Genomic DNA, 22,312 nt, shown 5'->3' with positions numbered 1-22,312 from the left:
GTTTTCTCAGGTCCGTACTTGAAGACAGAGAGCTAGGGAGGGCACATGAAGCACTTGCTTTTTTCACATGAACTTAAAAGAATAAGGAGGAGCAGAGAATAAATGCGAATTTATTGAGGTCTGCCATGTACTGGAACAGCATAACAAAGTCTTCCATAGGATTTTTTTCTTTTATTGTTTTGTTTTCTTGCTTGTACCACGATCTGCCTATATAAGGCAGAAGTGCCAGCCACTAAATCCGGCTTTGCACATTGTATCACTTAAGCGTCACAAAACTCCTGGAACTCACTTTACAGGTAACAAAATTGAGACTGAGAAACTAAAAATAAATCCCCTAGCTCCAAGCTAATTTACAGTCTAGTAAGGAAAAGATATTGTGTCTGTCAAAACAGCCAAAGCAATGCCAGCAGTACAAAATACCAGCAGCTCAAGCAAGTTCAAGGAAAAGAAAACCCGTTTTTTTAGGAGGGCTTTATAAATGGTGCCACATCTTGACTGGACTAGCAACACTAAGATAGTGCTAAAGGCACTCCAAGAAGTTACAGATTTCACTCTGGCACCCACAGTTCTGCCTCTAGTCTTAGGCTAGCTTTCCATCCCCCCATTTAAAGCTTACAAGACAATCTTTACAGTTTTAAAAAATTTACTCATGAAAACCAAGAAGCTGATTAACAAATCGCCTTTAGCATGCCATGTCTGCTATTTCTTGAGATGTCAGGAGTCAGGGCACATGCACGAAGTTTTTTCTCTAGATTAACTCATCTAGCATTGCCAGCATTTCATAATAATTCAGATATTTTGAAAACAGACAAAGCTTAAGGAAGAATCGCACAACCCTAACAAAGAAATACGTGACTATTAAGCGACCAGCACGAGGAGTCAGGCTCACATCCACCTGACTCCAGAGCCAGCTCATAACGACATTGGACAACTGTCTCAAGCTGTAAGGCTCTTTATTCAATCCAAAAGAAAAAAAGAAAGAAAGAAATATAAGGTGAAGTCTATTAAGTTCTCAAGTTACAAAAGGATTTGGAACGTCGATACCATTTGAAAGCTGAAACAAACATGTAACTATCAATCACGGAAAGTAATAAAAGAAAGTCTGCATTTGATCCACAGCCGTTTGGAAGCATTGTGCTCATACCATGCCCATCTCAAGAACCAATATGAAGTCACAAACCACTGCCACTCCCACTTCAGTCCTGTTTGTTGTTTGCTTTTTAATACAAGCTTTTTCATCTGCTCTTTCCTGGTGCTTTTTTTTTTCTCAGTTGCTCACCCTTCACTATGACCAGACCCTGAAGACTTAGGCTTCCATTGCCAGATGATGGTGGTAGTGGTGGTGGTGGTGGTGATGGCAATGACAAATACCCACAACTATGAGGATAACTACCCAAACAACCCAAAAAGATGGCTCACTTCAGTAAATGCCTGTTGCCTTAGCTGTCTTCCAAAGTACAATGAATGTATCTACCATAATCCCCACTGACATTCAGCAGCGACATCTGTAGAATGAATGCAACAAGGAAGGTCAACAAGAAATAGGAGTATTTCACTCTACCCATGCAAATATTCTGGTTGCCATCCAAATTTTTGAGTGGAGCAGACACATAAATACCCTCCTTGCGCAGCCACCTCGCTTAGCATGTGCAATCATGGTGCCAGGTCTGAAGGTCCTTCTGCTCCTCAGCCTGCATCTCCTGCAGGAGGCACAAAGCTCCATGGTCCATCTCAACAACAATGGGTACGAGGGAGTGGTCGTTGCAATTAACCCCAGTGTACAAGAAGATGAAAGACTCATCCAAAGCATAAAGGTAAGAAGGGTTTTATTATCTGCATATTTGCACGTCAGTAATTCTTTTTACTAAGGCCGCTTTGACTGTGTTCATCGTGTCTACAATATTACCTATAATAAAGATAGCATCTGCTTATCTTTATATTTTTATTATACATTAAAATCAGTGTCCAAACCCTAAGTAAATCATTAACTAGCTAAGGTAATATATTTAGAGCAAGTGGAACAAAAAATGTTCTCATATTTTATCTTAATGATGCTGCTTTTACGAAGTCTATACAGCAAATACTCTTAAACCTCAGCAGCTGCTGTCTTACCCACTTCTCCAGTTGCTCCTACACGCCCAACTTTGGAAAACCTAAAATCCTTACCTGGCATACTTTAAAGAGAACCTTCGACACGTTAGAAGGTGTTTCTACTTGTACTTGTAATCAGCAGGTAGCATGTGTACTCTATTCTTAGATCCTCTTGGTATCACCAAGATGTGGTGAGGCACAAGGATTCGAACTCTTATGCAAATGAGAAATTTAGAGATGCATAGTCATAAAGTAAGTGACAAAACTGAAACCAATCAGCCCTTCATACTTCTATTACCACCTGGTGAGACCTTGTCTGTTATTACACTTGATGTTAATTCGAAAGGTTCGTTGCACTTATTTCCAGTTGTCTCTTCTCTATGCACAGTGTGTTCATTAAAAACAAAGTCAACATCAAGTATAACAATCTGCCAAACTTTAAATTCTCAATTCATGTAACTGGGGCCTTTTAAAGATATAAGATTCAGATGAGAGCAAACTTCATCATCCGGGAAAGACATTCTGTACACAATACATTGATTCCCAGGATGCTAGAGACAACAAAACATAAGAGGAATAAATCCAAGTCACTCAACTTTCCACCGCCTGCTGGAGCGCTAACCCAGGTCGCCTTTGGCCACTTGCAGGGGTGTCTTTTCTTCATCACCCGTGTATGTACTTGCTCCTTGGGTCACCAGCCACCTTGCTTCTTCTACTCGATCCTCATCACAGGCTAAGTGTAGAGAGGTGTTACCCTCTGCCTCTTAGGCATTCGTGGCAGTTTTCTAGAGCGGGAGAAGCAACTTCAGTAGCTCTCTGCTGGTGGCAATGCATTGGATTCATTGCTGTTCCACATAAAGATGCTCACCATTTGCATCTGCACCAGCCCCACCTGCTAATAACATGACAGAGATCTCACGCTCGTTTGTCAAAACTGCACAAAAGAGGGAGTGTATCATTTGATTGACAGCATTCCCTTTCTCACCTTTTCCCAGGAGGACTTTTATAATCTTATCCAAGCCAACAGAAGCAGCAGTATGAGGAGAACAACCAGATTCCTAGTTATTGTTCATTGGTACTCCAGTTGAAGCAAGAATTCAGTGATTTCTGAATGTCCAGCTGAGGATGCCCAGTGCAATGCAAATCCGCTGTCCTGGTTAGCTCTATGAGCCAGGGACATTGGCCATGATCCTCTTTGGCAACTCTTCCCTTCCACTGTAGGCTATAGATTGCTGACTGCTAAATTAAACTCTTAACCCTCCACACCATTTTCCAACCATCTCCACAGACTTCTAATTGCCTCTGTAACTAACCCAGCATCTTCACTCCTATCTCTACTGTCTACACTGCTGACCTCAGGGGTAGACAGGCAAAAACACACGTGAATTTGGACACAAGAAAAGAAACACAGATTTAAGAGACTTTGTAAAATTATTCTGTTTGAGGGAAAGGAGTTTTGATTTGCTTCTGGTTTGCGTACATACGTTAATACTGATTTTGTTGTGTGACGTTGTTACCACAAGGCACTTTTAATTTTGTCAGGAAATGGTAACCCAAGCTTCTACTTACCTGTTTGAAGCCAGCAAAAGAAGATTTTATTTCAGGAATGTAAACATTTTGGTCCCGATGACCTGGAAGTCAAAATCCGAGTACTTAATGCCGAGACGAGAATCATATGACAAAGTAGGTGTCGCACCCCCTCGTGTCCTGCTTCCTGTGCCTTTTACAGATGAATGCTTGTACATTTTGGTAAATGCTAATCATGTTGGGAATAAAACTAGTAATATAGCTTTTATGGGTATAAATGAGATGATCCTTGTGTGTAAAATCTCTCGTTTCTAGCACTCTAGGAATCTGACTGGGTTTGTTCTGCATTTTAGGCAGATGTCATAGTTGCTGACCCGTATCTGAAATATGGAGATGACCCCTACACACTTCAATATGGACAGTGTGGAGACAGAGGACAGTACATACACTTCACTCCAAACTTCCTACTGGCTGACAATTTACGTATCTATGGATCCCGAGGTAAATATATCTATTTTATACTTCTTATTTCCACTGGGGAAAAGCAAACAACAGCTATTAATTTTCAGGACTATAAGAAATGCAAGCATTAAGCAATAACTTCCTTTAGAAATATACTGATTATAATCAACTTGTTGTATATACAAATTTGACAATTGAATGAGTCATTTGTTGGTTTCATTCTATTTTATCTTTTTTTTTGGAACAATTGAATTATGTTGATTTTTAGAGTTCTGCAGCTCAGCTTAGCGGAAGAGCAAGGAATTTAAAGTAGATGGAAATCATACTTAAGTTATTTTAACTACAGTTTTACAGATGACAATCTTCTCTCTCAGGCAGAGTCTTTGTCCATGAGTGGGCCCATCTCCGATGGGGAGTATTTGATGAATATAACACAGATCGGCCCTTCTACATGTCCGGAAAGAACACCCCAGAAGCAACAAGGTACACAGTGTAACCGAAACTGATTCAACACCTTCTTGCCTATGGCTTCAGCTCTCTGTGTTGGGTAGTTTGAGTACAATTCTGGGGTTCGATGTACTCAAGCCCTGTGTGGTAAAGTGTTCAATTTGACTTTTAAATTAAAGGGAGCAAACACGTAGAACATTGAAGAAATGTTGAGAACAATAGGAATCAGTGTCCGGAGGAAATATCACTATAAGAGAATGTCAGTTAGATCAGGTGATAGAGAAATGTCTAATCCTGTCTTCTTTGCAGTGTGCAGTGTGCCGAGCTACCTGGAGTCTTGTACACAGGCTGGGCTGCTCTCAGCATGGCCTCATACCCCGACTGTCACGCCACAAAACTACCCCTTGCCTAGACAATGCCTATTTAACCTTTAATTATTTCTCCTCTTGATCTTTCTGCTCCTCTCATTTGAGGTTAGAGGCCTGGAAGAGAGTTCCCAGAGAGTACGCATGCGCCTCTCGCAGGCGTCTACTAACCAGCATTAGCAGACGAGGAGTTTTGTTATTTTCCAATAGAGTTGAAGATCCTTCAGACTGTGGATTTTGTTTTGTTTTTGTAGTTCTCTAACAAAGTCAAAACTATCAACGGATTAACAAATGATGAGTATTTAAAACATTAAACATGAATGCATTTCCTTGTGATCAGTCATAAAAAGATAAACATTGGTGAAAGCAAGACTCTAAGCCCACATTCCTGAGTTCCCTATACTGGGAGCAGAAACTCTGAGTCTCACCATGAGTAAGCTAAGCTTCAGGGCCAACCCTAGAGTCACCTCTCTTGAAAGGCATTACAACCTCCGTTGTCCTTGCAGTACAAACAAATGCGTGTAACCAGCTAATGCCACGAAGTATAAATAGGAAGAAATTATACATATAAAGAAATTGAGAGGGCTGGAGAGATGGCTCAGAGGTTAAGAGCATTGCCTGCTCTTCCAAAGGTCCTGAGTTCAATTCCCAGCAACCACATGTTGGCTTGCAACCATCTGTAATGGGATCTGGTGCCGTCTTCTGGCCTGCAGGCATACACACAGACAGAATATTGTATACATAATAAATAAATAAATATTTAAAAAAAGAAATTGAGAGAATCCTTTTCATATTCTACCCTAACCTCTAACAGGGATATGACAATTATTTTTATCGTGAAACCCAATGGTTTGATGCATTGTTCTTCCAGTTCTTTTATAATCAACTTACTGATTATAAAAATGTAAACTACAAATTGCTTTACATTTAAAACCATATAATTTATATCTTGAAAATTTAAGATTTTAAACATATTTTGACTTTCTTTCCTCATTAAAAAAAATCCCCTGTAATTCGTAACGAATTTAATCTTTATAATATCCATATAAGTTTGAAATTACTGTCTTATCCCATAACCACAGAGAAAATAGATTTATTGATCATACCAGGAAGTCAATGAATGTTTAAGAGTGTGCAGTGAAAATACAGTTTTAACTAAAGTCAGGGGTATGTACAGGCAATCATTGTGCCTACTTTTGTCGAAATTAAATGTTTGTGCATGATCAAGCAGTGTTGCCACTGAAAAAAGGGGTTTTGGAACATTGGTCTTTATTGCGGACTCCCCTAGGTTCAACTTAAAAACAGGATGGGGCTCATCAAAACTGGATCTGAGGATGTAGCTCTGTGGTAGAGGGCTTGCCTAGATGCACAGACCCTGGGTTCAACGGCTAGCCCCACAAAAGTAACCCAATTCTTTTCCAATAGATGCTCCACTGGCATTTCTGGCAGAAACGTGGTCCTGGAATGTCGGGGACGCAGTTGCATAGCAAGGCAATGCCGGCGAGATTCAAAGTCAGGACTGCTTGAACCCAAATGTACATTTATCCCAAACAAATCCCAGACTGTCAAGGACTCCATAATGTTCATGCAAAGTCTTGATTCTGTAAGTTGAGTCTATATTTTGATCACTGGGACTAACGTGCATGTTGGTTATCTCTGCAACACACTGGCCTCCTTTTCTTTGGATATACATCTTGCACCCTCTCCAGCATTCTCTAAAGTCTTTAATTATTTCAGCCATCTGGCAGGAGTGAGGCTATATCTCACTGTGGATTTCATCTGCACTTACCTGATGGTTACTGACCATGCCCACCTTTTCATTTACCTACCAGCCATTGCATGTATTTCTTGAAAAATTCCTATTTGAATCATCTCATGATTTTTAATCATGTTATTTCTAGGCAATTTTAGCCATTGAAATCTTTGAGTTTCTTAAAAATTCACAAATCTTTGTTGTAGACTGTTTGCGTTTTCTGCCTTGGTGAAGGTTGTCTGTTTACCCTCAGTTATTTCCTTTGCTGCACTGTCCAGTTCTAACTCATATAAACATAACGTATTTGCATAGTAAAAGTTCATGCAAATGTAAGAATATCTTAGATAAGAAAGTACTTAAGATACAAATTAAAGTTATATCTCTAAATTATAAGACCAGCTTAATTAAAATAAGCAATTCCTATACACTAACTTACTAGCAACAAATACTACCTCACTGATAGAATTAAAATTGCTGTGGCGTCTAGGCATTAGTGAAAGTTCAAGTCAATTTATAGACTTGAAGTTCTCTTCTGACCTTTGTAAATTAGCCCAGGTTTTAAGTGGATCTCCCTTCTGGAAATATCCAACACAGGTTTAAGGACAGTTCACTTTACCTGGCTGAGTCTAGATCAGCAAAGACTCAGCACCAAAACAGACAAGAAATCCCCTGACACAAGAGAATAATCAGAACACACCACCTGTTCCAAATGCTGCATTGCCAAGACATGTATCTATGAGGGCATAACTCCTGCTGCCTATGCGCACCCGAGCAGTAAGGAAGACACCTCTGGTCCTGAGCAAGTATGCATGCTGATTCCACAAGACTCTACTCAGGAAAAAGTACTGTACTTTAACCAAATATCTTATCCAGCACTAGACTAGCTTCTAACTATCATGCTGCAGATTAAACATATCACATACCAAACCCTGAACTCTGAGCTCAGACTCAGAGCATACACGACATGAAATAGTGAATGTTCTCTTCCGTGCATTCCTTCCCTTAACATCCTTCTCTCTGTTTCAAGCTCAGTGCTGTGTTAGGAGCCAACATCAAGTAAAGAATTAAAAATAAATTTTTCTGATGAAGTAATGGAAGGAGAAGAGTAGGAATACTGAGAAAAAAATTAAAACAAAGCAGGAAGAGACACAGATATAGGAAGCAGTGTTACTGTAAAGGTCAGAATGTGGCTTCTGAATGATGAGTTTTTAGCTGGGATTTGAAAATGAGTATGAATTTGGCAGCGTTGTCAGAGGAGAGACGTCTATGCAGTGAGACAGACTGACAAAAGTAGAACAAGGCAGAGCTGGTCCGTGCGACTGCACACGCTGAGAACTGTGTGAACATTTCCGTCTTAGTCACTGAAGATTCTAATGCTCATTAGAAAAATTTTAGGGAGATGGGAACCTGCAATAGAATTTCTTTTTCCTGATTTATGCGAAATTAGCATTAGGGTGAATGGGAATTCAGGTGAAGATTTCTGGCATAGTCTAGAGAAGGAAAGAAGTTCACAGAAGCAGGGAATGCATGTCCAGCAGGAGGCGGGCAATGAGGCGGAGCCTACATTCGGGCACTTACAAAGTTAAGGTTTTTCTCAGCTTTAGATGAATGAAGAGCCCGCTGCTCAATTCTCCCAGGAATGGATAGGATGCGGAGGCGAGGATGGGATGAGATGAGGCTGAGTGAGGCAGGGACGCGGGCTGGGACGCCACAGACATAGGCAGATGAGGCACTTAATTCGGACAATGGTCATGGCAGGGGCAGAGGGGCCAGGTTGACAGACAGCGCACACCTGGAAGTGAGGCGAAGCACTGCTTTGTTCGCATGCACATTTCCCCCTTTCCAATGCAACCCAATTTGGGAGATTTTAATCTGAGCCATGTCAGAAACAAACACTCTCACATGTAAATGTGCATTTAGATGTTTAAACTAACGCACATATATTTATGCCCATAAGTCTCTATCTGAGCTTAAATCTGCAGGTGTGGTGTTTGGGGACGAAAGTAATGAAATGACTATTAAAAGCAGTTTCTGCGACCTTACTGTAGGATGTTTCCTTTCTGGACACTGCTTGTTTATGAGGATGCTCTTCCTTCTTCCTCCAGGTTTTCAAAACCTAGAGCACTTTCAGGGCTTATAGTAATAAAAACTTCCACTGGCAGAATTATTAAATGTGATTCATCTCTCAGAGAAATGTCTACATCTCTTATGCTTTTATTATCTCTCAAGGGCACTGTTAATATCAGGACTAATAATAACAAGCTCGATCTCTAGTGCCTGTCCTCAAGTTTCTGGGCTAACTATGGAGATATGGGTCATAGACAATAGAAACAGCCATCTCTCCTATGCCGCTTCTAGGGGACAGAAGTTACCAGGAGCCATGATACTCTTCCCTTAAATTTCATTCAGGATGGGAGATCCTCAGAGGTTTAGGTGAGAAAACAAGGAACTCAATCACATGAGCAGCCGCCATTCTTCACTGACGGCCTAACTTTGAAATCTCCAAAAGCGTTAGCTGCACATAGTGATGGCATTGCCCACTTCCACTCCAAGCACGTAAGATGGGTGCCCAAACAATCGATTACAGAGTGATTCTCATCAGGAGACAGACGAATCCTGTTCAGGATGCACATGGCAGTTAACTTCATATCTGGAAAAGAAGGTGGTTCCTTACAAGTTTTTACAATATTGTGCGTTCATTGATTTTTTTTCAGGTGGTTGAATTTTGCACAGAAAAAACCCACAATAAGGAAGCTCCAAACCTGCAAAATAAAATGTGCAATGGCAGAAGCACGTGGGACGTAATCAAGGAGTCTCCTGATTTCCAGAATGCCTCTCCCATGGAAGGAGTAGAACCACCTCCTCCACCTACATTTTCATTGCTGAAGTCCAAACAGCGAGTAGTCTGCTTAGTGCTGGACAAATCTGGAAGCATGAATGCCGTAAGACACTTTTTACTGGATTCCTTAAATTAAGTATTTAAGTTAAATATAAATATTTTAAAAATATAAATATCATTTAATTTTAGTTTAGTTTTAATAAACTAACATGCATATGTTTATGCCAATGAAACAGTGAGATAAAATGATGATTAGAGGGAGGTTATAAGATTATGGATAATTTTATCTCATAACTTTTAGCTCTAACTAAAAAAATTTAATTGCACACGCGTGCGCACACACACACACACAAATGAAGTCAAGTGAAATGGTGCCTGCCTAATCTTAGCTACTCAGGAGGCTGAAACAGGAACATCTCTGTGTCTATGGTTTTAAGCCAACCTGGGCAACCTAGCAAGATCTCATCTCAGAATAAAGTAATGAATGGGAAAAAAAGGGAAATTATCCATGATTACACCATCAAACTTATCACTTCATTCTTTTTTTATTCTTAATGTTTACCTTTTTCTTCAAAAAATGCAATTATATTTTGTATGTTTCTATAACATGCATTTAAAACTCCCCAATTAAAACTCATTCTATGAAAGATTTTAATCATATGTCATAGTTACTAAGCAGCAAGCACAGGGCCTGCTTGGGTCTGCACAAGGTCCTCTGCACATAAGACATAGCTGTTAGTTTAGTGTTTTTATAGGACTCCTGACAGTGAGAATGACTGAGCCTCTTGAGCCTGCTCTTGGGACTCTTTTCCTCCTATGGAGTTGCCATGCCCAACTTTAATATCTTAGTTTTTCTGCATCCTATTATATTTTATTTTGTCATGTTCGGTTGTTATCTCTTAGAAGCCTGTACTTTTCTAATGAGAGACAGAAAGGGAGGGGATCCAGAGGAGAGAGAAGGTGGGGAGGAACTGGGAGGAGAGAGGGAGGGGAAACTATAATCAGGATATAAACTATGGGGAAATAATCTATTTTCAATAAAAAGAGAATGGCAAAAAAGAAAAAGAAATACATCATATTTATTGATTATGTCATATATATATATATATAAAACGTAATTTAATCAAGTCCCTATAGTTGAACATCTTTGGTGTTTTTCTACTTGGCATTTATTAAAACATACATTTTTAAAAAATATTTCATTCAGATAATTATTTAATAGATTGTTAGATAAAATATAAGAGTTTTATAAATAACTAGTGGTTTTAAGGTTTATTTATTTTATTTCATGTGTATATGTGTGTGAGCCACTGTGTATATGTGCATATGTGTTTATGTGTATATGTGTATGTGTGTGTGAGTCACTGTGTATATGTGCATATGTGTTTATATGTATATGTGTATGTGTATATGTGTTTATGTGTATATGTGTATATATGTATGTGTGTGTGAGCCACTGTGTATATGTGTTTATGTGTTTATGTGTATATGTGTATGTGAGCCACTGTGTCTTGTGCCTGCAGAGGCCAAAAGAGGATCTGATCCTCCGGAAGCAGAGGCACAGTCCGTGTGAGCCACATCTGGGCTCTGGGAGCAGAACCCAGATCCTCTGCAAGAACAGAAAGAACTCTTTTCTGTTGAGTTTTTATTTCTTCGCCTTTTTGTTTTTACATCCCAACCAAGGTTTCTCCTCCATCCTCTCCTCCCCACTCCCAACCCATTTTTCCTCCTCTGTTTCTCTTCAGATACGGTGGGAAATCTTAACCGCTGTCAAAACTTCAAACGATTTTTTTCTTAGATTTTATTTTTTAATGAAATGAAGAAGCTAAACTTAAAAATACACCAATGAATTATTATCAAGATTCTTGGTGACTTGTGTGTCCGATCTGACAAGGTGTTGAGAGACAGACTCCAGAGCTGCTCATGTCTCTTTTCTCTTCTTACAGGGAAACGACGTCACTCGTCTCATCCGAATGAACCAAGCAGCAGAGTTGTATTTAATTCAAATTATTGAAAAGGAATCCTTGGTTGGCATGGTCACATTTGATAGCACTGCTACAATCCAAAATAATCTAATAAGAATGATCAATGAGAGCTCCTATCTAGAGATCAGCGCAAACCTGCCTCGAGACGCTAGTGGTGGAACTTCAATTTGCAACGGACTCAGAAAAGGATTCGAGGTTAAAAAAGAAAATTAATTACTATCACTTGCCATTGACTACTTTTAACTTTCAGCAAGGGTCGTGAGTTCCTGGGCTCCTTATTTAATAACATTCCAACCTGATCAAACAGTCGTCTGTGAGAAGAAAGCGGCACCCTTTCCTGCTCTCTGCGGCAACTCTGTGTCCCGCGGGAAGACTGGGTAAACCAAGGCTGAGGCTTGGAACGATGACACAAAGGTTCTCTCCAGCTCACTCTGAAGCAGAAACATAACGACTCCCCCAGGACTAAACTGCAGCTTTTTCTTGCTTTTCACTTATTCAGAAATCATTTTCCTGGGATTAGTAACGTGGCTTTTCCCGTTCAGGCAATTACCTCCAGTAACCAGACGACTTCCGGTTCTGAGATCGTATTGCTGACAGATGGGGAAGATGGTCAAATAAGTTACTGCTTTGAGGAGGTCAAACACAGTGGTGCCGTCATCCACACCATCGCTCTGGGGCCTTCTGCTGCCAAAGAACTGGAGACTCTGTCAACCATGACCGGTACACTTCAGAACAGAGTTTGGAGTGGCGATCGTCTGTAGTCTGTTCTGCCACACGTGTTCTTTCCAATACACTGAAAACTGCTCAAAAAATTCCATCTCAAAATTAATCTTTGCTTCTTCCCACATGGGTTCTTTTCTCCTCCCTTCCACTCTTCCATTGCGGACTTCTCACGTTCTCCATTATCCGCTGTCATCGTTCATTCTTCCCCTGATTTCAACCAATACCGCTAATCAGAACCTTATTTCTCTATGGTTTCTCAACTGCATCCACAACTATTTCTCAGTTTAAAAACACACTAGAGCCCACAACAAACGTTTGGACATCCCAATTCTAAGGAAGCGCAAACGGAAACCTAGGGGCTAGAAATGATTTACCTAAGAGTCCTGACTGGGTCCCCATTCAGAACTCACCCCATCGTGGAGTATTTCTGTCAGGTCCTAACGAACTCTAAGCCTTGTGCGGGCTACTTCAGTAATCTTGCTGGTGGGTTTGCTGATATTTATTAGTTCTACAAGTATGTAATGAATATCATTTTTAAGCAATCATTTCTCCTCGGCAACCTATTCTTTCCTAGCTTCTTACATGCAAGTAACCTCCCTCTTCCTTAATGTCTCCATTATCTATCTTTATCAATCTTTACTTCATTCTAAACCGTCAGTATTGAATTATCATTGATGTGGTTTTGATCCAACTAAAAAACGAGTCATTAACTTCTAAGAACTGGCTTAAATTTCATTTCTGTGGTCTTATATTTTATTTGGACTTCGCTAAGATGGCATACACTTCCTTCTGGTGACTGATGATCAATTAGAAAAATCTTTCAATACTTTAAATTTCCCTCTGTTCTTATGACACTTCTTTTGAGCAAGGTTTTAGTAATTTTAGAATTCTGCCTGGGACACTACAACACCGACGATCTTGAAAAGTAATCTTTTGTGGAGTATAGCTAAGTATCTTAAGTACATTGTTAAAGAGATCAATGACCGCACAAAGTAAATGGGGTTTTCCCATTTAAAATTCTCCTTTAGGAGGGCTTCGCTTTTATGCCAATGAAGACATAAACGGCCTTATCGATGCTTTCAGTGGGATTTCATCTAGGAGTGGCAACATCGCCCAGCAGGCTCTGCAGGTCAGCAAAACCCTTTGTCTTCTTACTGCTGCAGTGAACGCCCATCATTCTAATTATTAACTATTCTCTAACACCTCTTCCTTAAGAGCAGTCCCATTGTACGGAGAAAGCACTTCCCTACCGAAGTTGGTTTTCCCTGGCTCCTACAGTCCTTTATTCCTTACAAGATTATTTTTACTCTTTATAATTTTAATAATTTAATTTATTCCTTAACTATGATTTGACTGAAAAGTATTTAATTATTTTAACTGAAATACTTTTTTAAAACTTAAAATTACACTGAACTAACTAAATTTTAGAATTCTATAATAACAACATTTGAGGTTTTAGCATGTCGGTTTTTTTATTTCTCCTACAGTTGGAGAGCAAAGCCTTGACTATTGCAGGGAAGGGACGGATAAATGGTACAGTGCTGGTGGACAGCACCGTTGGCAACGACACGTTCTTTGCTGTCACCTGGACAGCAAAAAAGCCAGACATTATTCTTCATGATCCAAAAGGAAAAGAATACACAAACTCAGACTTCCGAGACGATAAGCTAAATAGATACTCTGCTCGACTTTGGATACCAGGCATCGCAGAGGTGAGCCTGCTCTTTGGTTTTCATCAATTATCAATTTAAGTTAGAAAAGAAAGTCCCCTTCTATATTCTCAATAATAAAACAGTACCAGATAATTCATCTTAAAAATAAGCTTAATAGAACACATAAGGATTCATTCTCACGCTATTAGTTTATAAACTCGGATATTAAAAGTCATTATTTAGCTGCGGCAGAACCTGAGCAGTGCACCAGCATAGCTTGTTCCATTCCCATCATCAAAAAAGTAATTATTATTCTTCTTTTTACATTTCTAAGTAATTATATATCCTAAGCACAGAGTAAGAAAATACTATCAAAGCTCTTAAAATACTTTTTTTCCAGACAGGTACGTGGACTTACAGCCTCTTAAATAAGAATGTCATATCTCAGTTGCTAACGGTGACAGTGACCACTCGAGCGAGAAGTCCTACCACGCCCCCAATAATCGCGACTGCTCACATGAGTCAAGGCACAGCACGGTACCCTAGCCCGATGATTGTTTACGCCCGAGTCAGCCAAGGGTTCTTGCCTGTCCTGGGAGCCAGTGTCACCGCCATTATAGAAGCCGAAGATGGGCATCAAGCCACACTGGAGCTGTGGGACAACGGGGCAGGTGATGGGAACCGGCATCGACACTGAACTGAAAATTCTCTCACTGCGCTCCTCTCAATGCTTCCTCTGTATGCTTAAGAACTGTATTCCAATGTGCGCGAAGTCTCCTTGTAATGTGTTAAACCTTTGCATGGCTGTAAGTACCATTGCCATCTTTAAAGTTCCTGAGCAGTTTAACTTTACCCATGGAAGGAACTTGAGCCCAATTTTTCTCCATCTCCATTGTCAGCATCTTAATGCACTTTGCTTTCTTTCTATTTTCTTCTTTGGATAAGTTTCTTATATGAAATAAGAACAGCTATTATTAAGCAAATGGGCACCATAAAAGGACTGAATCCTACTGTGAATGACTCCAAAACCGCGGGATTATCATGTGACCAAGACAGGCTTGGAGGCAAAATGGTCTGACCCTAGGACTCATGGACCTGAAACTGTGCTCCCTTATCTGTGAAGTCACCGACATCACCTGTGCTCACAGTCACAACTGTCATTGTTCTTACTAGATGACTAATTCTTACATGTCAATGCCAAGGTGCTGATACACTCAAACACGATGGCATCTACTCAAGATACTTCACAGAGTACCATGGGAATGGGAGATACAGCCTAAAAGTCAAGGCCCAGGCAAGAAAACACATCACTAAACTACATGTAAAACAACCGAACAAGTCTCTATATATACCCGGCTACACTGAAAATGGTAAGTAACACTCAAACAGAATTATGTGTGGTTTAGGTCTAAAGAACAGAACAAGCATCAGAAACATAACCGACTACAGAAAAGTCAAGGATGTAATTCCTTGTAATCACTCATCTGAATGCTTCAAAATCAAATTCAGGTCCAGTGGACCCGTAGACTGTATTTCTGCAAATTGTTAACACCCACCTTGTCGCTCCATTTATGTTTCTAAACTCCACCCAGCATCTTCTATGATGCGGCTCAGTGCTAGAGGCTGAAGTTGCAAATATGGATAAAACACAACTTGTGTCCTCAAAAGATTTACGGACAAGTATTAGACAGAGATTGGTTAAAATATAGTTTAGCTAGAATTGTAATGTCCCCTCATCCGATTCAAAGTGATGTTAAAACACGCTTTTCTTTCCCTACACACCGTCACTTCTCAATGTCGGCTGTTAATCAACATTAGCACCGAGTCGCTGCAAGATCAACCTACAAGAACAGACATGAAAATATAGAAAGTCATTTGTTGTTGTTGTTGCCGGGGTGTAGGTCAAATTACACTGAATCCACCCAGACCTGAGGTTCCAGAAGCCACAGAAGCTCCAGTGGAAGACTTCAGCAGAGTAGCCTCTGGAGGGTCGTTTACCGTGTCTGGAGCGCCTCCTGGTGGCAACCACACTCATGTGTTCCCACCCAGTAAAGTCACAGATCTGGAGGCCGAGTTTGAAGGAGATCATATCCACCTTACCTGGACGGCCCCTGGCAAGTTCCTCGACAAAGGAAGAGGTGAGCTAGGTGTTGAGTTTTAAAATGTTCTAAAAGAAAATCATTGTCTTTCACTTGCTTAAACTTCCCCAAAGTCTTAATTCTGGGTAACATTTATGGAGTGGTTACAACAGCCCATTGCTCACCTACTTTCAGATGTAAAAACTCAAAACCAAAAGGATACAAGTTGACCCAAATTATCTGTGTCTAAATAATTTAAATTTTCAACCCAGGTTTTTTTTTTTTGGATTTTTTTTATCAAATTGTCTCTCTCAATTTGAACTATTTTTAAATTAAATGAGGAGACTAAGTAACACTATTCTGATGGGTTCAATTATTGTAAACAAAGGCAATTTTCTAAACATTTCTGTTTTTACTCAATTTTATTCAATTACTGTTCAGTTTCAAACACTATTGGGCTCTCTGGGACAAAGTCTACTCTTAGAAATCAATTAAGTACAAAATACACATAGGTAAACAGGTAACCTCAGACAGATAGATGACAGATGATAGATAGATGAATATGATAGATAGATAGATAGATAGATAGATAGATAGATGATAGATGTTAGAGATAGACAGACAGACAGATGATAGATAGATGATAGATAGATAGATAGATAGATAGATAGATAGATAGATAGATAGATGATAGATGTTAGAGATAGACAGACAGACAGATGATAGACAGATGATAGATAGATAGATAGATAGATAGATAGATAGATAGATAGATAGATAGATAGACAGACAGAAGCAGACAGGCAGACAGACAGATCACAATTCTTAAGATATTTTATGTCAATTTCTCTATTAGATTTCTAAACTCGGTGTGGAATTCAGCGCTCATGCAGGCTGCTCCTGCCCTTCCCAGCAGCTGTGTTCCAGTCACCGTGAATTATTTACTGAAGTGTTCCAAACACCTTTCACGCATTATCATTTACAAATCTCACTTGAGAATACCGGCAGCCAAAAACTTTCGTTGAATAAACCAAATGACTAAGTCCTGTTTTACACTTTAAAACCGGAGATGAGAAAGATGGCAGTAGTAAAATGAAGGTGCCGGTCGAGGTCCGCCCGGGTCCCGAGCACACGTGTAATTAGTGCTCATCACTTCTGCGCCCTTTGACTCACCCTCAGCTGCTCTCCGCTTGTCTTTCACTGGGTGCCCCACCCCCACCCGATTACGCCTTCTTTCAACGTAATAAAAAGTCACAACAGATGCTCGCGGTCTTTACTGCACAGGAACATTGTGTGTCCCTTTCCCTAATTTAAAACTGAGTTCAGCTCTTTCAACGTCTCTCTAAAAAGAAACCTGGACTCACGGTGGAGAGCTGGTATTAATGAAACTGAATTAGTTTTTCTCCGATTTTATGACTGGACATCTTTTAAATAACTGTTCCTATCCTTGTCTTTAAAGTCAGTGAGATGGGATACCCAGACACAAACTGTTCCTGGGCTCTCCACCACTAAAGCTCAGCATGCAAGGCTGGTAACTCCTACGCAGGCGCAGTGCAGTGCAGAGAGCCGTCCTCCTGACTCTAACGAACACCTATCTCTGTCTCTTTTCCAGCGCAAAGATACATCATCAGAATGAGTCAGCATTCTCGGGATCTCCAAGAAGATTTTAAGAACGCTACTTTAGTGAATACTACTTGTCTGAGACCTAAAGAGGCTGGCTCAAAAGAAAATTTTGAATTCAAACTAGAAACTTTGAAAATAGAAAATGGTACGAAGTTCTACGTTGTGATTCAGGCCAGTAACGAAGCCAATCTCACCTCAGAGGTCTCCAACATTGCACAGGCTGTCAAATTCATTCCTCCAGAGGTACCTGACCTGGGTACCAAAATGCCTGTACCCAGTTTGACAATTTTTGTATTTGTTGCAACTTTATTCATATTTTAAACTAGAAATTGTAATAGAACTAAAATTCAATCTTATTTAGAACTAATTTGCTAACCTCATTATCTACTGTACAACTCTTTGTAACATGAAAGTGAATGTTCAATGTTGTAAATCGTGTATTTGGGTCAATTAAAAATCAATTAAGTTGCTATATATAAATCAGAATATTTCCTTAATCTAACTTTGAAGAGGATGAGTTAAATTGAACAACTCATTTTCCAAATATTAAATTGAAAAAGTTATTACACTAAATATAATATGTAATTTTATAGAAATAAACACACAAAGAATATAAAGCTCAGAAAGAGAAAATTATGTCTGTTTACAGTCTAAATCTTAAAAAAAAACAAGAAAGAAAAAAAAACACTGACTAATTTCCATAGAGAAACTAACTCAATATAAGAATAACGTAGTATTCTGGAGGCAGTGCACACATATGGGTGGATACAGGATGGAAAAGTCTTCCAAATTAAAAGGTAAATTTTAAATGAAATTTTAAAACGAAAGAAATATCTAGATAGCCTTAGAATTTTGAAAACCTTTTAAGAAAAACCTGACTAGATATAGTGGTGCGTGGGGGTGAGCTCAGCAATTAGGTATCAAGGAAGGAGGATCGGAAGTGAGACTAAACTACATAGCCCAGTATGCAAGATCCTGTCTCCAAAAAGAAAACTTTTAAATCTGCTCAGGCGTTCTCTGTGATTTTTTTTTTTTTAATTAGAAAGCAAAAGAAAGGCAGGCAAATTACTTGGTTGTAGTAATCTCTTTTCTGTCACCCAACGGACCACTTGAGAGTGGATAAGGTATAAAGGGGCGTGGTTCTGGAGACCTGAAGTCTAAGATTGGGAGGCAGCCTCTGGCAAGGGCCCCAGATAAAGCTTCAGCTCTTGATGCAGAGTAAGGACAAGTATAAGCCTGTGGGAGAAGCAGAAGATAAGAAACACACTCACTTTGTGATAGCCTGCCTTCGCAGGAGCCAATCCGTTTCTGAAAGAACGGATCTAGGCAAAGGCTTCCTAATCACCACACAAGCACTTCTCAGCATCATTGTAAGATGGGTTTTATAGAAAACAAGCCATATTCAAACCATACCAAAAGCCTAGTGGCAGATGAGTATTGCCTAATATTTAAAAAGACAGCCTTTTTCTCAGAGTCGAAACCTATCAGAGCAGTCCACATTCTCTTGACTCTTTGGCTGAGGATGTCTGTTTTAAAGGAAACAAAAGGAACTACTCTCAATGTTTCTCAAGGTTTGTCTTCTCCGGGTGTCCTTTGGAAACATCTCCTTGTGTCGTACAGCATATTCAGATCGGCTGAAGGCGCGGGAATAATGACCCAAGCCTTTAATACCAGCCCCCTGGAGGCTGAGGCAGGCAGATCTCTGCTGAGTTCCAGGACAGTCAGGACTACTTAGTGAGACTCTGTCACGAAGAAGTAAATCAAACTGAAGTTGAATGGCCTGTGATGAAACCGAAGGTTGCCGTATGCAGCCGCCACCTTCGACCTCTTCCCTCCCTATGACCTCTTGCCTCCCTCGGCTTCAGTTTCCACCCCAAAGGCTGCTTCCTGGTTCTCTTCCGCTTGAGAAGCTGTCCTCTGACTCTGGGTTCCCTGGTGCTGTGTTATAACTCTCTACAGAACTTCTCTCGTACTGTTGTGTATTTTATTTTATTCCAATTTAACCCATGAAGCCAGTCTTCAGGTCCTGTCAAAGCAATGTCCACATTGACTCCATTCTGTACTTGTAAGGAGCGCTGGGAAGGGGCACAGAACACAGAGAAGCAAACTCATTTTCTTCCGTGTGGGTCAAAAGCACCACAATTTACAGGAGTTTGAGGGACACATGCTGTCACAGTGCTCTTTTTACTTTTTTCTTTTCATTCACTCATTCATTCATTTAACTATTTATTTCTTATGTTGGTTTTGGCCTTTTTTTTTAACATGGTCTCACAACATACATAAGCCAGCAGTGTAGGCCACCAAATGCTTCATGTTTTAACTTTTGTAACGTTGCTTTTAGAAAGAAACCGTTGTCCTCATTTTATAGCTAAAAAATTTTTAAAAAAATGAGAATGAGAGAGGTTAAAGTTGTGGGCTCGGGGGTTTCCTAGCTGGTAATGGAGTGGATGAGCCGCTCCGGTGATATGTTTTAACAAACTAGCCCAAGATAAACAGGCGGGGTGCAGTAGAGTGACTCAAGAAGGGAAGAACAGCTGCTCCTAATGAAGATGATGTGGGAAGATCTTACAGATGAGGCTTTACCAAGTCTGGGCTGGCAAGCGTGGGGCACTCCCAACAGCTGAAGATAGGAGCATGCAGAAAAGCTGCGGTTCTGCTACCACTGCAGGGCTTTCCTATGTTCTCAGGAAGGCTCGGGGACTTTCCATTCCCTGCACAAACCCTGAAGACTCTCCTTACAGGTCTACAAAATAAAGTCATGAGAACAAATTTTAATTAGCAATCGTTTTGTGCCAACAGTCACACAACACCATATGATAGTTAATAATAATGTATAATACTTAGTGAGGTTTTTTAAAGTGTCAAAATCCTGCCTGAAGGATTTTCCCTAAGTTATTTCATTTAGTGCTTCCAATATTTCATACCAGTTCTTACAAGAGAAAATAAGTGTCTCCATTCCAGACAGAGAATAGAGTTCCCTTTCTCTATGTTTTTAAAATTTCTTTTTATTACTTTTAATTATGTATGTGTATGTAGGGGTGTATGTAAATGAGTTTGGGTGCTCAGGGAGGCCATAAGCATTGGATTTCCTGGAGCTAGGGTTGAACATGGACGGGAGTGTCTGACGTGTATTTGGGAACTGAACCCAGGACCTCTGCAAGAACAGTATGTGCTCTTAATCGCTGAGCCATCTCTCTAGTCCATGTTCTCTGCACTGTGTTCTTCATGGATTCTCAAGACACTGGATGAGGGAAGGCAATCTTCACTCAGTTCTACTAATCCAATTGTTAACTTCTTCCAGAGGCAGCTTCACATATAACCCCAGGGACAGCATTCCAGCAGTTACCTGAGCATCCCAGAGCCCAGGTTAAATGTCACCTAAAATTAGCTGTTACCAAAGGAGGCCTCCAATACACAAACAAAAGCAGTCAGGTTCACAAAGAACCAAAGAGGCACCCCAAAAAGTATTGTTTAGAAGGTTTTCACTGAAATAAGACTTTAAGTTCTCAATGAGAGGGTTTGATTCTGGACTGGAAAATACATGACTCATTTCCACTTGACTCCACGGAAGATGGACTGCTGGGCACAGCAGTGTTCTTCAGTGGTCCAGCACTCGAAGATGAAAGAGGGAGGATCAGGAATTCAAAGACATCCTGAGCTACATAGCAAGTTAGAGGTCAACCGGAGCTACATGAAAGATTGTCTCAAAAACAAAAAAAGGAAGTATACAGCTGATTTGTTGTCATCTCTAGTCTTGAACCTTCGGTGTGACCAGGGAGAAAAAAGCACATTTCAAAGCAAGCATCCAGGAGAGAATAGAGAGGTCATTTAATAAAGTCACTAACACAGAGATCCCACTTCCAGGATGTTGTTACAACATGGGCTTTAAGTTTGCTGCCCACTTTTGAGCTCAGCTCCAAGTGAAGGATGACATTGGAAGGTTTCTGCCAGCAACTTGACCAGAATCAATAGTTAAGTTATTATAAAAGACTTAGACAGATGAGACTTTAATGCAAATCTGCCTAAGAAAGTTCATTATTTGGCCCAATATTTAAACAAAACAGAAAGTCTGTTTTTCCTCATGCGAAACTGCCATAGCAGTCTGCAGTCTCTTGAATCTTTGTTTACATGGAAGGCAGCAAACAAACAAAACTACTCAGAAGGATTTTCAAGATTAATTCCTCTGATCTAACTTCTGAAAAGCAGGGTATGGCGCATATGTGTTAAATATATAGACTCTATGGTTGAATCGCCCCCAAAATACCAAATTTCCCCACCTCTGAGACTCACTCGGGACAAATGAGCTTCTCCGGGCTTCCAGTTTCTAAGGAATGGTCCTCTCCCAAAGGCTTTCTGATTCCCTCCATCCTGAAAGTTTCCTTTTTCTTTATTATTATTTTTATATTATTATATACATGCCTAGATATATAAAATAACCTGCTTGGCCCATTTAGTGTTACTTATATGTATATGATTTCAGGGCTGACCACTTAATAGCGGATAACCCCAGGAAACCCATCTTTATTTTTTTCATGCTGTTTCTGGCTTTAAGATACAGGGTCTACTCCTCCTATAACCCAGCAGTCTACGGCCCCAAACCCAGCTTCACATGCTATTCCATTAAATCTTCACAGAATGTCTCTTAGAAGATTTCAGTGTCCTTGTTCTAAGTTAGGGAAATTGAGGCTCAGAGCGAAGCTAAACTCAGGAAAATAATCTCTTGTTAACAATAAAATTTTAAATGTAGCAAGAAGATACATCATGCAG

General features: G+C 40.0%; 1 protein-coding gene across 1 annotated transcript; it reads left to right on the top strand.

The window, feature by feature from the left end:
• The first annotated feature begins 1,655 nt into the window (after window positions 1-1,655).
• On the top strand, window positions 1,656-17,866 carry LOC130889735 (calcium-activated chloride channel regulator 3A-1-like). The gene is made up of 14 exons (XM_057793644.1): window positions 1,656-1,814; window positions 3,634-3,774; window positions 3,972-4,119; window positions 4,455-4,563; window positions 6,318-6,495; window positions 9,360-9,584; window positions 11,431-11,664; window positions 12,012-12,189; window positions 13,221-13,321; window positions 13,680-13,904; window positions 14,245-14,515; window positions 15,047-15,214; window positions 15,746-15,982; window positions 17,535-17,866. The coding sequence occupies exons 1-14, from the start codon at window positions 1,656-1,658 to the stop codon at window positions 17,864-17,866; spliced, it is 2,706 nt and encodes a 901-aa protein (XP_057649627.1).
• Window positions 17,867-22,312: the final 4,446 nt, after the last annotated feature.

This window comes from Chionomys nivalis, chromosome 18 (genome assembly GCF_950005125.1).
Source record: "Chionomys nivalis chromosome 18, mChiNiv1.1, whole genome shotgun sequence".
Taxonomy (NCBI): Eukaryota; Metazoa; Chordata; class Mammalia; order Rodentia; family Cricetidae; genus Chionomys; species Chionomys nivalis.
Note: the sequence above shows the minus strand (reverse complement) of the source record. Positions and strands in the feature narration are given on the sequence as shown.